The sequence below is a fragment of the Aotus nancymaae genome, unplaced genomic scaffold, assembly GCF_030222135.1.
Source record: "Aotus nancymaae isolate 86718 unplaced genomic scaffold, 86718_ANA_hifiasm-v0.15.2.pri h1tg000041l, whole genome shotgun sequence".
Taxonomy (NCBI): domain Eukaryota; kingdom Metazoa; phylum Chordata; class Mammalia; order Primates; family Aotidae; genus Aotus; species Aotus nancymaae.
The window spans coordinates 21351946-21366322 of NW_026988455.1; the positions used below are offsets into that span (position 1 = coordinate 21351946).

Genomic DNA, 14377 nt, shown 5'->3' on the forward strand with positions numbered 1-14377 from the left:
ACATGTTTTCCTCATTCAGACCATCAGTGCTATAACGGCTCAGGCACGGATTACAGAGGAACGGCAAGCACCACCAAGTCGGGGCATCAGTGCCAGCCGTGGGCCCTGCAGCACCCCCACAGCCACCGCCTGTCCAGCGCAGACTACCCCGAGCTCGGAGGGGGGCACGCCTACTGCCGGAACCCCGGCGGCCAGATGGAGGGCCCCTGGTGCTTTACGCAGAATAAAAACGTACGCATGGAACTGTGTGACGTACCCTCGTGTAGTATGTATTCTCTCTCTCTTTTTTTAAATGTGTTGACTGTTGAGTGAACCTTGTGACGAGAACGTTCTGTCCTGACCTGGGTTGGGGTGCGCCTCTGTATAGCAGTGACCAGAACCCCCCTATCTCACCACAGTGACTATTTTAAATTAAGCTGTTGGGCCAGGCACAGTGGCTCATGCATATAATCCCAGCAATTTGAGAGGCCAAGGCGGGCAGATCATTTGAGGTCAGGAGTTCAAGACCAGCCTGGCCAACATGGTGAAACCCCATCTCTAGTAAAAATACAAAAATTAGCCGGGTGAGGTGGCACTTGCGTGTAATCCCAGCTACTCAAGAGGCTGAGGCAGGAGAATCACCTGAACCCAGGAAGCGGAGATTGCAGTGAGCCAAGATTGCAGCACTGTGCTCTGGCCTGGGCAACAGAGTGAGACCCTGTCTCCAAAATAAATAGATAAATAAGTAAAGCAAGCTGTAGGTGGTTATGAAAGTAACATCTGAATATTGTAAGACATTTTAAAATATAGAAAAGTCTGAAGAATTTTGTGGAGATCACGCCTAATTTTACCGCCCAGCAGTGGTTCGTTTGCACTTTGGCTCACTGCCCTCCATCACTCGCTTCCTATGGATGGATGGTCCTGGGATATTCACTTTCCCATTCTGTTTCTCCATTAAATTATTGCACAATGCAGCGGCTCACCACCTGTAATCCCAGTACTTAGGGAGGCCAAGACGGGTGGATCTCTTGAGCCCAGGAGTTCGAAACCAGCCTGAGCAACACGACAGAAACCCGTCTCTACAAAAAATACAAAAATTACCCAGGCGTGGTGGCACGCACCTGCAGTCCCACCTACTTGGGTGGTTGAAGTGGGAGGACTGCTTGAGCTCAGTGGTTCACAGCTGCAGTGAGCAGTGATGGTGCCACTCCCCTACAGCCTGGGCAGCAAAGCGTTCCTTATTCCTTGCAAGGGTGTCTGTAGTGGCATGAATACAGAAGCACGTGTAGTTGATGGTTGACAGCTTCGACAGTTCTCACCTCTGTCTTAGTCATGCACGGTTCACCAGTTGCAGGCAGCAGGGTAACCGAGGCTGGGCTGGGAGCTAGAAGCAGTGATTGGTGAATGAGTGCACACCCGCTGATAAAGAGAGCAGCCGGTGAAGCAAGGCTGGGCTCCTCGTGCACCTGGAGGCCTCCTCCTGGGGTGCAGGCCCGCATGTCTCTACCCCGAAGTGCAGGGAGTAAACACTGGTACTAATGGCCTTCCTGATGTGTGATTCAGAAGCTCCAATTCTGGCATTGCCTCTGGCTCAGTTGGTCAGACACAAGTCTTCAAGAATGTGTTCATTATGGGAGAACAAATTTTAAGAATGGAATTATCAGTCGTTCATATTGCACTGTAGGCACTCGGGAGCACTCCAGACCGTAATTTCCTGCAAGGAAGAATGGCCCCGTCCCCTGTAAGGAACAAAAGAACAAAAGCAGGTTGTAGGATAGAGCTGTGTTAGAGGTGCTTTTTTGTTCATTGTTTTGTCTCTGGCAAAAAGAAAATGAGTGACGTTTGTGTGTGAGCACACACAGGCACCTGACTTTTATGAGGTTTTGGAAAGATGGATATCAAACTTTTAGCAGTGATTTCCCCAGACCTACAAAAGTGACTTTTTTTTTCTTTTTTTCTTTTTTTTTTTTTTTTGCAGTGAGTAGGAATTACTTTTGTAATTAAAAGTAAATCAAAACATGAAGAAAAGTATGATTTTGGACCTGTCAATTATTATTATTATTTTTTGAGACAGAGTCTTACTCTGTTGCCCAGGCTGGAGTGCAATGCTGCAATCTTGGCTCACTGCAGCCTCCGCCTCCCGGGTTTAAGCAGTTCTCCTGCCTCAGCCTCCTGGGTAGCTGGGATTACAGATGCCCGCCACCATGCCCGTCTAAATTTTGTATTTTTAGTAGAGATGGGGTTTCACCATGTTGACAAATTCTTAGAATCTGGTATTGCAGATTTGTACTTCGAGGGCATAAATGAAAGGATATTTATTGCAGAATCACTTGTGAGAGCTAAACACAAAACAGACTGTTGATCAGTAGGTCTGGATGGGACAGTTGGAGATGTCCATACCGTGGAGTGGCATGCAGCTGTGGGGGACACGCACATCTGTCTGCTTCAGCATGAGCTGTCTTCCAAGAGATTTTATTCTGCCAAAAAGACAGGAGTGAGAAACTATGGATTACATGATTCTATTTAAAATGAAGTTCATTCAGGCTGGGTGTGGCAGTTCACACCTGTAATCCCAGCACTTTGAGAGGCCAAGGCAGGCAGATCACCTGAGGTCAGAGTTTGAGACCAGACTGGCCAACATGGCAAAACTCCATCTCTACTAAACATACAAAAATCAGCCAGGTCATGGTGGTGCGTGCCTGTAGTTCTAGCTACTCGGGTGGCTGAGGTGGGAGGATCACTTGAACCCCGGGGACCGAGGTTGCAGTGAATTGAGATCCCACCACTGTACTCCAGCCTGGGAGACAGAGCGAGACTCTATCTCAAAAATAAATAAATAAACAAATAAATAAATAATAAAGACTTCATCTCATAAATAAGTAAATAAATTCTGCCTCAAAAATAAATAAAATATAAAATGAAGTTCATTCAGCATTTGATTTAAGAAAACCATATGAAACTATAGTGTCTATATGTCAGAATATCACTTCCATGTGGTTCAACCTAAAATACACATAAAATTAGGAGAACATGAAACTCAGCCATTTATAGCCTTTGGGAAAGAGGGCTCTTAGAAACATTATCTTTCGAAAGGCCACATTTCTAGAATACTGCAGTGTTTCCCAATAAGCATAAGTCGTGTTTGGTAATGGTAAGTAGATGATAAAGGCAGGTGACGGTGTCGGTGTGAGCTCACACCTCTCATCTTGGTGTGAGAGGCCTGGATTCTCCTGCTAACCTTAATAATAAATGAACCAAACCCTAGTAAGGAAGAATGAACCGGCATCACCGGTGCCCCTAAGATTTCTGGGACACCTGCCTCGGAACCCTTTCAGAGGGGAAGCTGCTGGGTGGGGTCAGAAGAAAGTTTTGTTTGTGGTTTTACTTGCTTTCATCTTATTTGGGGGAGCAGGGGTTGGGCAAGGCTGGGTTTGGGACAAGGTGCTTTTTTCCTAAGGTGGCAATAGCATGTTCACTCTTAGAACTGAATTAGCTCTTTTAACGATCACACTGACCAGAAATCACTTGTTTGCTTCCAGATGGGAAGCCGTTTGCCCCCTGGTTATGGGGCCTTCTAAGTCTGATACGATTATTTGCAGGGTTAAGTAGGAAACAGAACACCGTGGTTTCCCAGGGATGTGGGAAGTGAGTTCTGTAGAGAACTCACCTTCCACCAGGCTTAGGGTCAGCCTCCTGAAACGGTGCCACTTGGTCTTACATTCAGTTGCTTTGGCGGATTGCTTGGGGTTCACGCAGCCTGGGAGGAGCCAGCCCTGTGGGATGCCTGCTCAGAGCCTGAGGTCACCTCAGCCTGCCTGGTGTGCCCCCTGTGCCTTTCTGCAAATCCTGTAGAGGGAGACAAAGAGTTACTTTTCCCTGTGATAAAAAAAATACAGGGAAGGTAGTTGGAGACCTCGACTGTTGGTAGGTACCCTGTGCTTTCCAAGGATTCCTGTGCCCCTATGGTGTATTGTATTGGGTCAGGTGCATGGACTGCCGGTGTGCCTTTAAATCTAGTGCATGTTGAATTATTATCCTAAAAGAATCTGTCATCATTAGATAAAAACGTGAAGAAAACATTAAAATGCCGAATGAGGAAAAGGATCGTGTCTAATCCCGGTATCAAGTTTCACTCACCTTGAACAAGGGTCTCCAGTGAATTTCATCAACCAGTCAGTAGCTGGGGAGACCTTTGATAAAAGCGAAATTGGGCAGAGCGCCTGTCTCCAGTGACATTCACACATCAGGAACAGAAAGTGGATATGGTCACTATGAATGTTGAGATCCTTAGAGTTCATTTACTTTGTATGCTGCATATTCTGGTTTGTCTCCAGGTTGGGCAGTTCTGGGTTGTGTTTCCCCAGGATGCAGCGCAGTGTGCGTTTTTTGGTGCATCGTGTTTTTTTGGGTGTGGGGTGCCCTTTTACCCCGTTGTGTAACTTAGGTGATTACCCATCCTGTAAAGATTGTGGCTGGAGGCGGAGAATGGGTTGGTAGAGAACTTACAGTTGAAAAGGGGATGTTTTCTGAAAAAATCACAAAAGCCGTGTTGTTCACAGGTCCCCGAGACAGCAGCAAGATGGGGATTCTGTACATCTTGGTCCCCAGCATCGCGATTCCACTGGTCATCGCTTGCCTTTTCTTCTTGGTCTGCATGTGCCGGAATAAGCAAAAGGCATCTGCGTCCACGCCGCAGCGGCGACAGCTGATGGCCTCGCCCAGCCAAGACATGGAAATGCCCCTCATTAACCAGCACAAACAGGTCTCCGTGCTTACGTATTCCACCCGGGTTGCTCTTCCAGGTTTAATCCTCAAGGGTTGTTTCCCCACCATTAAATGTTTTAATTTACTTGATACATAACACATAATTCTTTTAAACTCCGCTTTGTTTTGCCTTTTTTTCTGTAAACTAGATCAGGACATGTGTGCCTTAGAAAATAAACGGCAGGCATGTTGGGAATTCACTGCCCCAGAGTCCATGGGGCTCCCTCTGCCCGGACCATGCTGCCCCTGTGGGCCCCAGCGAGCATTCTCACTGTCCGGGTGCCTCAGCTCTGCCCAGAGGACACACAGGAAAAAGAGGGCTCCAATGCCTCCCACGGTTTTTCTTGTCACTTTTGAGTTGGGTTAGTATGCTTTGTTTTAACAGGGAAGGATGGAAGAATAGCCCTTAAATGGGAGTAGACAGACAGGCTACCACTAAAAGGCCACCCTCATCCCAGAGCAGCCTTAGCTGGGGGTAGGGGCACTGAAATACAACAGATGTGAACGTGTGCTGCAGCCTCTCCAGCTTTTGTTGTGAAAGGGCATTTACATTCATTCTCAGCCTTAGGGAACGTCATTCTCAGCTGACTTTGCAAGGGCTCTTCAAGGTGTCCAGGAGGGAGCTGATGCACTTGGCTCTTCAGCCCCAGAGTCGGTGAGGGTTTGCTGTAGGCAGGGCTGGCCAGTGAGAAGGGCACAGAGCCCCTGGGGCTTGCATGGAGGCCCAGGAGCCTCTGGGAAGGATGAGGGATGGCCACACAGGAGGAGCCCGCGTCGTAGAGGCTGAGAGATGCAGGGTTCTGAGGGCGCCCATCATTTGTGGGGTCCTTCCAGAAACATGTTTAACTGAGATGCTAGTCAAGAGGCCCATGTGACAGGCCCACTGAAGGAACCTCTGTAGAATAACTGGCCTGGACTCTGAAAGTGACAAAATTGCGAAGACAACAACGTCCTGGGAAAGCCACCATGGGAGCCCTGAGAAAAAGACATCGCATCTCACATCATGTGTTGGCACACATGAGGGGTGGAGGGGACCCGGGAGGGTGCATCCAGGGCAGCCCCAGTACAGCTGGTGCCTGGGCCTGGCTGTAGGGTGTGTGTGTGTGTGTGTGTGTGTGTGTGTGTGTGTGTGTCCATGTGTGTCCACGTGTGTCCACAGGTGCACTAGTGGAAAGGAAGCAACCTCGGCATCAGAGCCGTATTTAAAATTAACCAGGAGCCATGGGCAGGCAGGCGAAGGCTGGGTGGGCAGAACCAGCGGGTCTTCTGCAAGGCCCTTCCAGCTGTGGCCACACGGGGCTCCATTCCTCCCAGCTGCCTTCCACCTTCCTCCAGGGCTTCGGCCACAGCAACGTTTCACATGGGGCTTTTCTTCTTGACAGGCCAAACTCAAAGAGATCAGCCTGTCTGCAGTGAGGTTCATGGAGGAGCTGGGAGAGGACCGGTTCGGGAAAGTCTACAAAGGCCACCTGTTGGGCCCTGCCCCGGGGGAGCAGACCCAGGCCGTGGCCATCAAAACACTGAAGGACAAAGCAGACGGGCCCCTGCGGGAGGAGTTCCGGCACGAGGCCATGCTGCGAGCGCGGCTGCAACACCCCAACATCGTCTGCCTGCTGGGCGTGGTGACCAAGGACCAGCCCCTGAGCATGATCTTCAGCTACTGTTCGCACGGCGACCTCCACGAGTTCCTGGTCATGCGCTCGCCACACTCGGACGTGGGCAGCGCCGACGACGACCGCACAGTCAAGTCCGCCCTGGAGCCCCCCGACTTCGTGCTTCTGGTGGCACAGATTGCGGCGGGGATGGAGTACCTGTCCAGCCACCACGTGGTTCACAAGGACCTGGCCACCCGCAACGTGCTGGTGTATGACAAGCTGGCCGTGAAGATCTCAGACCTGGGCCTCTTCCGAGAGGTGTATGCCGCCGATTACTACAAGCTGCTGGGGAATTCGCTGCTGCCCATCCGCTGGATGGCCCCCGAGGCCATCACGTACGGCAAGTTCTCCATCGACTCGGATATCTGGTCCTACGGCGTGGTCCTGTGGGAGGTCTTCAGCTACGGGCTGCAGCCCTACTGCGGGTACTCCAACCAGGACGTGGTGGAGATGATCCGGAACCGGCAGGTGCTGCCCTGCCCCGACGACTGTCCCGCCTGGGTGTATGCCCTCATGATTGAGTGCTGGAATGAGTTCCCCAGCCGGCGGCCCCGCTTCAAGGACATCCACAGCCGGCTCCGAGCCTGGGGCAACCTATCCAACTACAACAGCTCGGCGCAGACCTCGGGGGCCAGCAACACCACACAGACCAGCTCCCTGAGCACCAGCCCAGTGAGCAATGTGAGCAACGCCCGCTACGTGGGACCCAAGCAGAAGGCCCCACCCTTCCCGCAGCCCCAGTTCATGCCCATGAAAGGCCAGATCAGACCCATGGTGCCCCCGCCACAGCTCTACATCCCCGTCAACGGCTACCAGCCGGTGCCGGCCTATGGGGCCTACCTGCCCAACTTCTACCCGGTGCAGATCCCAATGCAGATGGCCCCGCAGCAGGTGCCTCCTCAGATGCTCCCCAAGCCCAGCTCGCACCACAGCGGCAGCGGCTCCACCAGCACGGGCTACGTCACCACGGCCCCCTCCAACACCTCCATGGCGGACAGGGCAGCCCTGCTCTCAGAGGGCACCGAGGACGCACAGAACGCCCCAGAAGACGGAGCCCAGATCCCCGTGCAGGAAGCGGAGGAGGAGGAGGAATGCTCTGTCCCAGAGACTGAACTGCTGGGAGACAGTGACACTCTGCAGGTGGATGAGGCCCAAGTCCAGCTGGAAGCTTGAGCGGCACCTGGGCCCAGGGTTTGGGACAGAAGCCCCGCTGAGACCCCACAGGGACCTCAGTCACCTTTGAGAAGACAGCATACCCAGCAGTCAGGAGGGCCCACGGGCCAGCGGGCTGGTTTGCAGACTGGGTGAGGTGGAGTCCTGCTCCTCTCTGTCCTCTGACACAGAGAGCTGCCCTGCCTAGGAGTACCCGAGCTAGGCAGGAGGCCTGGCAGAACGACATTCTGGGGAGCAGGACACATGGCCACCCCGAGGGCTGCCTGCATTGATTCTGGTGGTAGACTGGTAGTGAGCACCATATGCCTTGCGAGAAAATAGGTGGGACCTTCACGCCGTATCGTATGCGGAGTGAGAATTTCAAAACGTTGGGAATAAGGACCTGCAAAAGGCAGCGAGGAGGCACCTCAGGTTTTGAGGTTCCCGGCGACCGGTCTGTTGCTTTGAGGATGCGGGGGCTCCATTTCTGCTCCCTCCCTGCCAGAATATTCTCTCCTTAGCAGCCAAAGATTTGCTGGAACCGAGGCTACCCTCTGCTGCCTGTTGGGGTCGGAAGACAAGGGCTCCTGAAAGGAGAGCTCCTGAGATATAACAAAATGTGTGCCTTTAAAGAATCCATCAGCTTTGTATTTGGTGAAACAGTTTTAATTATACTGCATGTGTATTTTGCCCACTTTTTGGGAATTCAAGGAAAAGTGTTTCTTGGGTTTGGAATGTTCAGAGGAAGCAATATTGTACAGAACACAGTATTGTTATTTTTTTTTAAGAATCATGTACAGACCTTAAATGTAATTTATATGTTTTTATTATGCCATTTTCATTGAAGTATTGTGATCTTAAGATAATGACTTTAGTAATTTAACTGTTTACGTTACCCACGTTGGGATCCAGCTGGTCTTGGTTTGCTTGGCTTTGTACCACGTGCATGTGAGGTTCGTTCATTTTAGAGCCCCCGTTACACATAGACCCGCAGGCAGCTGTCTGTATCCTGCACACGTTTGTAAATCCCACACCTGGTGTATCCAATAAAGTGAAACAAAGCATTTGGTTGGCTCTCTTGCAGGGTGTAAGGACGCGAGGCCGTGGGAAGCATGCTGGATGCCAGAGATGCCAAATGGTGATGGTTTGGGCTGAGCCCTTTCCGTGGATTTGGGAGGCCTGCCTGAGCCAGGGGCCCCATGCTAATGGAGATATCCTTTGGCAGATAGATGATGGAACTAACTCCATGGCTTCTCTCTGTTGAGGCCTCAAAGGCGGATTGGTTAATTGCAGGTGGTGTGAAGATGGTCTTGGTTTTAAACTTGCCCCCTCCTGAGATCCCAGAGCCCCTGACTTTTTTTTTTTTTAAGACGGGGTTTCACCACGTTGGTAAGGCTGGTCTTGAACTTCCGACATCAGGTGATCCACCCGCCTTGGCCAGCACCTGACATTTTTAAACCTGGAGCCTGGCACTCCCTGGGGTCCTAGAGCAGGGCTGACTTCAAGGGAGGGGGTGAAAGAGAATGGGCCTCCTTCACTGGCTACCTGCATCCCGGGCTTCATCTGCAGTGTAGTTGGCTGGGCCAAGGTATACCTGGGTCAGAGCACAGCTGGGACACAGTCACTCGGGGAGCAGTAGCTTCAGAGCTACCAGTATTACTGGCGTAGGGAGAGAGCGTGCAGAGACCCAGGTGTAACAAGAAAAGTCCCCTCACCTGGAGTAGATCCCACATAGTAGGTCACCAAACTGACCATGTCCACCTGAACTTTATCTTGTCACAGGGGAGAAAAGGTAACATCTTTTTCTAACCCACTGCAAGGCTCATGGCTGAGACCTCTATAACAAAAGACAACTTAACAAGAGAAAAGCCTCAGAAGTGACCCAAAGAAGCAGGGAAGCCTGTGTATTTGCCTACTAAGTTTGGTGGAGTGGACAGGCTTGCAGAAGTGTGATTGGACAGAGGGATGTGACCGAGGGCAATAGACCAGGGTGGGGTGGGGCAGGGGTGGGGGTGGGGCTTGCAAGGATTGTTTTTTCAGATTGTTTTCTTTGTCCCTGTATCTTCAGAGATAAGGAGCTTCCCTTTCTCTGGGTACAGGGAGGGCACCTCTGGAATGAGGGTTTTATGGCCTGCCTGGGAGGAGAAGGGTGGGAGAAGGTCAGAGAGACCTTCCTGATTCTGTGGCTTCCTCAAGTGCCAGGTGCCACGTTTTGGGGGATCATGTCCTGACCCCATCACTGACCTCCCCTGGCTCCCGCGTAGCACTGCTCACAGATTCACCCACATGCAAATAAACAAATACAGTGTTCTAATGTGCATCCTAAAAAGTCAGGGTAGACCCTCCCTTCTCAGCAGAAGGAAGTAATGTGATTAGAGTAAGGATTCGGAGCACCTCTCCGGGCCAGTGGGGTCTGGATTGAATAGTAAAGAAGCTCGCGGTGAAATGGAGTTACTTCTCATTTCCGCTGATCTGAAAGAGGAACTTACTTTATCTCTAATTTGGTACACCTGATGGTTTAACTGTTCTATTGAGACCTGAGAGTGAAAAATGGGAAATGGCCCTGTGGCTGCTTTCTCCACAAGCACAGTCAGCTGACCATCACCCTGCTCTGCCAGAATTAAGCCCCAGGCAACTGACAGGGCCACAGAGCTACAGCAGCAGAGATTCTGCAGAACAACGTGGGAGGTTTATTTTTGCAGAGTGGGGGAGATTTTGGTTTGGGGGATTTTGAACATCTCTGTGTGTTACCATCAGTCTAATTGTAAAACCGTGATGCATCCTAAGGAATTACTTAGTATTTAAAGTTCCTGCCGTTGTACCAGAACGAGCATAGAAAATCAACACCGAGACAAAAGTATGCCAAATTGCAGAGTCTGTATTGCCGGCGGCCACAGAGGACTCGCGTCTCTCCAACACTCGGCCCCGAAAGGAGGCTGTCAAGACCTTTTACGCCCATAAACCACCTCCTGGGCGGGGGTGAGGGTGAGGGGCTTCGGACGTTCCGAGGGCCAGGGGACTTTGGACATTCCGATTGTTACTTTAGTGGTTCACAGAATTCAAGATAAGCGTTAGTTTACACATTGTCTGGGTAGGCTGGAAATTACAGGCTTTAGTTACTTATTACAAGTCTCAGGGGCCAAGATGGTGTGGGTTTGGACTGCTTGCCCGTCACATTAGGGTTACAGAGAGCAATTTCAACAGAAAGCCGAGGTATGGTCGAGGTATGCAGTTTATGGGGCAATTACCATGTCACACTGCAATTGAATAATAGTGACTTAGTTGGGATATTCCAGAACAATTGATATTCTAGAGCTGAGATGCACGATTCAGATAAATCACTAGTAACGTGCCTGTCCTTGTTCATACCCACACAACAGGGAGGTTTTCACAGCTATTAGGTCACTTAAACGTGATTTTTAACCCAGCCACATGAAGTCACAAATGCCTTTGCACTCCTTACATTTTTTTATAATCATTGTTGTAAGTGTGTCAGAGCACTGGATACATTTTTCTCTACTAATTTAGGGTGTGTGATTAACTACTCCAGTATCCCAGAGCTCTCAACTAACTCAGGAGAACCCCTTGGTTCTCCCAACATGGAAACACTGTTTAAACACTCACTTCAGATTTCCTTTATCCTCACAATTCCACACTGATAGCTATTTTCAGACAGTATGCCATCAGATGTTTGAAACCTTGGACAGGCATTGGTTCTGTGTGAGTGTTTCCTATGGGAACATCTAAAATCCTTTTTGAGATGAACTTTGAAAAGGAGATTGTGTCAAAGTAAATGTGCTTCAAAGTGAGATCTCTGACCCCCTCCTGGCCACAGCCAGTCCACACGAACTGATCGATTCTCCTCTCACTCCATACACTTTCCACCCTCATTGTTCCCCCAAAGTAGTAGAGGTAGCAAGTATTTCTTGGCCTGGCTCTTAGTGGGTACACAGTAATTAATTGGCTCTTGAAAGAATAGAATAATGCTCTGTTTAGGCAGAATAGGCCTGGATGTAGGTTTACCTGATACCAGCTGCAAAGAAGACATAGCCTCATCGTCTTTATGGTATCATGTTCCCTTTTCATTTATTAATTATTGAATAGTTAACTAGTCCTATAATTTTTTTTTTTTGAGATGGAGTCTTGTTCTGTTGACCAGCTGGAGTACAGTGGTGTGACAACCTCCGTCTCCTGGGTTCAAGCAATTCGCCTGCCTCAGCCTCCTGAGTAGCTGGGACTACAGGTGCACACCACCATGCCCAGCTAATTTTTGTATTTTTAGTAGAGACAGGGTTTCACTGTGTTGGCCAGGCTGGTCTCCAACTCCTGACCTCATGATCCGCCCTCCTCAGCCTCCCAAAGTGCTGGGATTACAGGCGTGAGCCACCGTGCCTGGCCAACTAGTCCTATAGTTTAAAGAACTAAGGGAAGTTCCATTTCTCATTTGCCCAGATTTCCCTCCACCCTTCTCCTATAAGTAACTGCTGTTACCTGATTCTGAGGGATCTTTCTAGAGTTCCTTTATACGTGTGTAAGGCAATATGCACGTATGTTCTTCTAGTTCTTCCTTTGACTTTTTTACACAAATGGTAACCTTCTCTACAACTTGTTTTCTGCCTTGCTCTTTTCACCGGACAGTGTTTCTTGGTGACCTCAGCCTGTCAGTGGTAGGGAGCTCTGGTTCGTTGGTATTCTGTGGTAGGGGTGGTGGGAACTTGGTTGGACCCATTGCTCACTGCTGCTGTGGAGTCTGCGAGCATGCCTGCTGGACACAGCCCCAGAGCGGCTTTGCTGGGGAATGAGCTGCCAGTCGCCAATGCCACAGTGCTCATTGTGGGCTTGGCCAGTGCACACAGCCACCAAGACACCCTAGAGTGCTGGCTCCCCCAGCCCTGGGGTGCTGTTCACACCCAAGGCAGCTGCCTACGGAGGGCCTGGGGACACGTGGCTCAGCTCTCATGCATGCTTTTAAAAAGACAGGGCAAGTTGGCATCTTAAGCTCATTCTTTTTTATGCTAATTCGTCCTGTTCATGCTCTTTTTCAGTCAGGTTTTTAGTGAAAATGTTGCCCAGAGGCAGAGACATGTATCAAACCATCCACCGGGCATTGGAAGGCCCTTGGGCATCTGCAAGTACCCAGGGAGGGACCAGAAGGAAGTGACTATATCTCTGGAACTCCAGAAACCAACTGTCACACCCTTCTAGGATGGCAGCTACAAGCCTGCCCCACACCGAGGATGGCAGCTACAGCACCCCCAGGATGGCAACTTTAACCCCTCCAGGCAGCTACAACCCCCCCAGGATGGCAACTTTAACCCCCCCAGGCAGCTACAACCCCCCAGAATGACAGCTACAACACCTCCAGAATGGCAACTACAAACCCCCCAGGATGGCAACTCTAACCCCCGCAGGATGGCAACTATAACCACCCAGGAAGGCAACTACATCACCCTCAGAATGGCAACTACAACCCCCCCCCCCAGGATGGCAATTAAAATCCCCTGAGGATGGCAGCTACAACCCCCCACAAGGATGGCAGCTACAAACCCCCCAGGATGGCAGCTACAATCCTCCCCCAGAATGGCAACTAAAATCCCCCCAGGATGGCAGCTACAACCCCCCCAGGATGGCAGCTACAATCCCCCCCCAGAATGGCAACTAAAATCCCCCGAGGGTGGCAGCTACGACCCCCCCCCAAGGATGGCAGCTACAACCCCCCCCAAGGATGGCAGCTACAACTCCCCCTAAGGATGGCAGCTACAACTCCCACAGGTCAGCAGCTACAACACCCTCTCCAGGATGGCAACTACATCCCCCAGGATAGCAGTTATGCCCCCCTAGGATGGCAGCTACAACCCCCAGGATGGCAGCTACAGCTCCCACACGTTGGCAGCTACAACCTCCCCCCCGCAGGATGGCAGCTACAACCCCTGCAGGACAGCAGCAACAACCCCCACCCACAGGGCAACTGTCATTCCCCCTCAGGATGTCCCAGTTCTGTCCTTTCATTGCTGCAGTCCACAGGGGCTAACTCCAGATGGACTGGGGTGCCTACATGAATGATACTGGATAAGTCAAAGTGGAAGCAGTGTCTGAGAAGGGAGAGGGTTCCAGACAGGTGGAGGGAATCCAGAAGGCAGGGAGGCAGTGGCTTCTCCAGCTCCTCCAGCCCATTGGTGCCAGCTCTGTGTTCTGTCCATGCCACCGCCTGCTCCTGTACGGCATCTGACAAGGCTGCCTTTCCATCCTTATTGCCTTATCCACACACGCATTTTTCTACATTCCACTATCTGTCTAATATGGCTTTTCTTTTCCTGGGTTTGAAAAATCATCTTTTTGTCTCTTCTTTTTTTTTTTTTTTTTTTTTTTTTTTGAGACGGAGTTTCGCTCGTTACCCAGGCTGGAGTGCAATGGCGCGATCTCGGCTCACCGCAACCTCCGCCTCCTGGGTTCAGGCAATTCTCCTGCCTCAGCCTCCTGAGTAGCTGGGATTACAGGCACGCGCCACCATGCCCAGCTAATTTTTTGTATTAGTAGAGACGGGGGTTTCACCATGTTGACCAGGATGGTCTCGATCTCTTGACCTCGTGATCCACCCGCCTCGGCCTCCCAAAGTGCTGGGATTACAGGTTTGAGCCACCGCGCCCGGCCTCTTCTTTTTTTTTTTTTAACTGCATTTTGATTGTCTCCTCACCATGGTAAGGTCTTTACAGGAAAACTGCACTAAAGCTACAGCTTTTGGGAGAAAGGCAGTCTAACCTAATAAGAATGTGGAAACATAGCATCTTGTTCAAAGAATTCACCATTATTTTCATATACGCAAAATA

General features: G+C 50.6%; 1 protein-coding gene across 1 annotated transcript in view; it reads left to right on the top strand.

Annotated features, from left to right (window-relative positions):
* Positions 1 to 8614, top strand: part of ROR2 (receptor tyrosine kinase like orphan receptor 2) — a 224383-nt gene extending 215769 nt beyond the window's left edge. Inside the window, exons 7-9 of the mRNA XM_064361578.1 lie at positions 20 to 265; positions 4539 to 4741; positions 6126 to 8614. Coding sequence (XP_064217648.1) covers positions 20 to 265; positions 4539 to 4741; positions 6126 to 7571 — 1895 coding nt within the window. The 3' untranslated portion in view covers positions 7572 to 8614. The remainder of the gene's footprint in view (positions 1 to 19; positions 266 to 4538; positions 4742 to 6125) is intronic.
* Positions 8615 to 14377: the final 5763 nt, after the last annotated feature.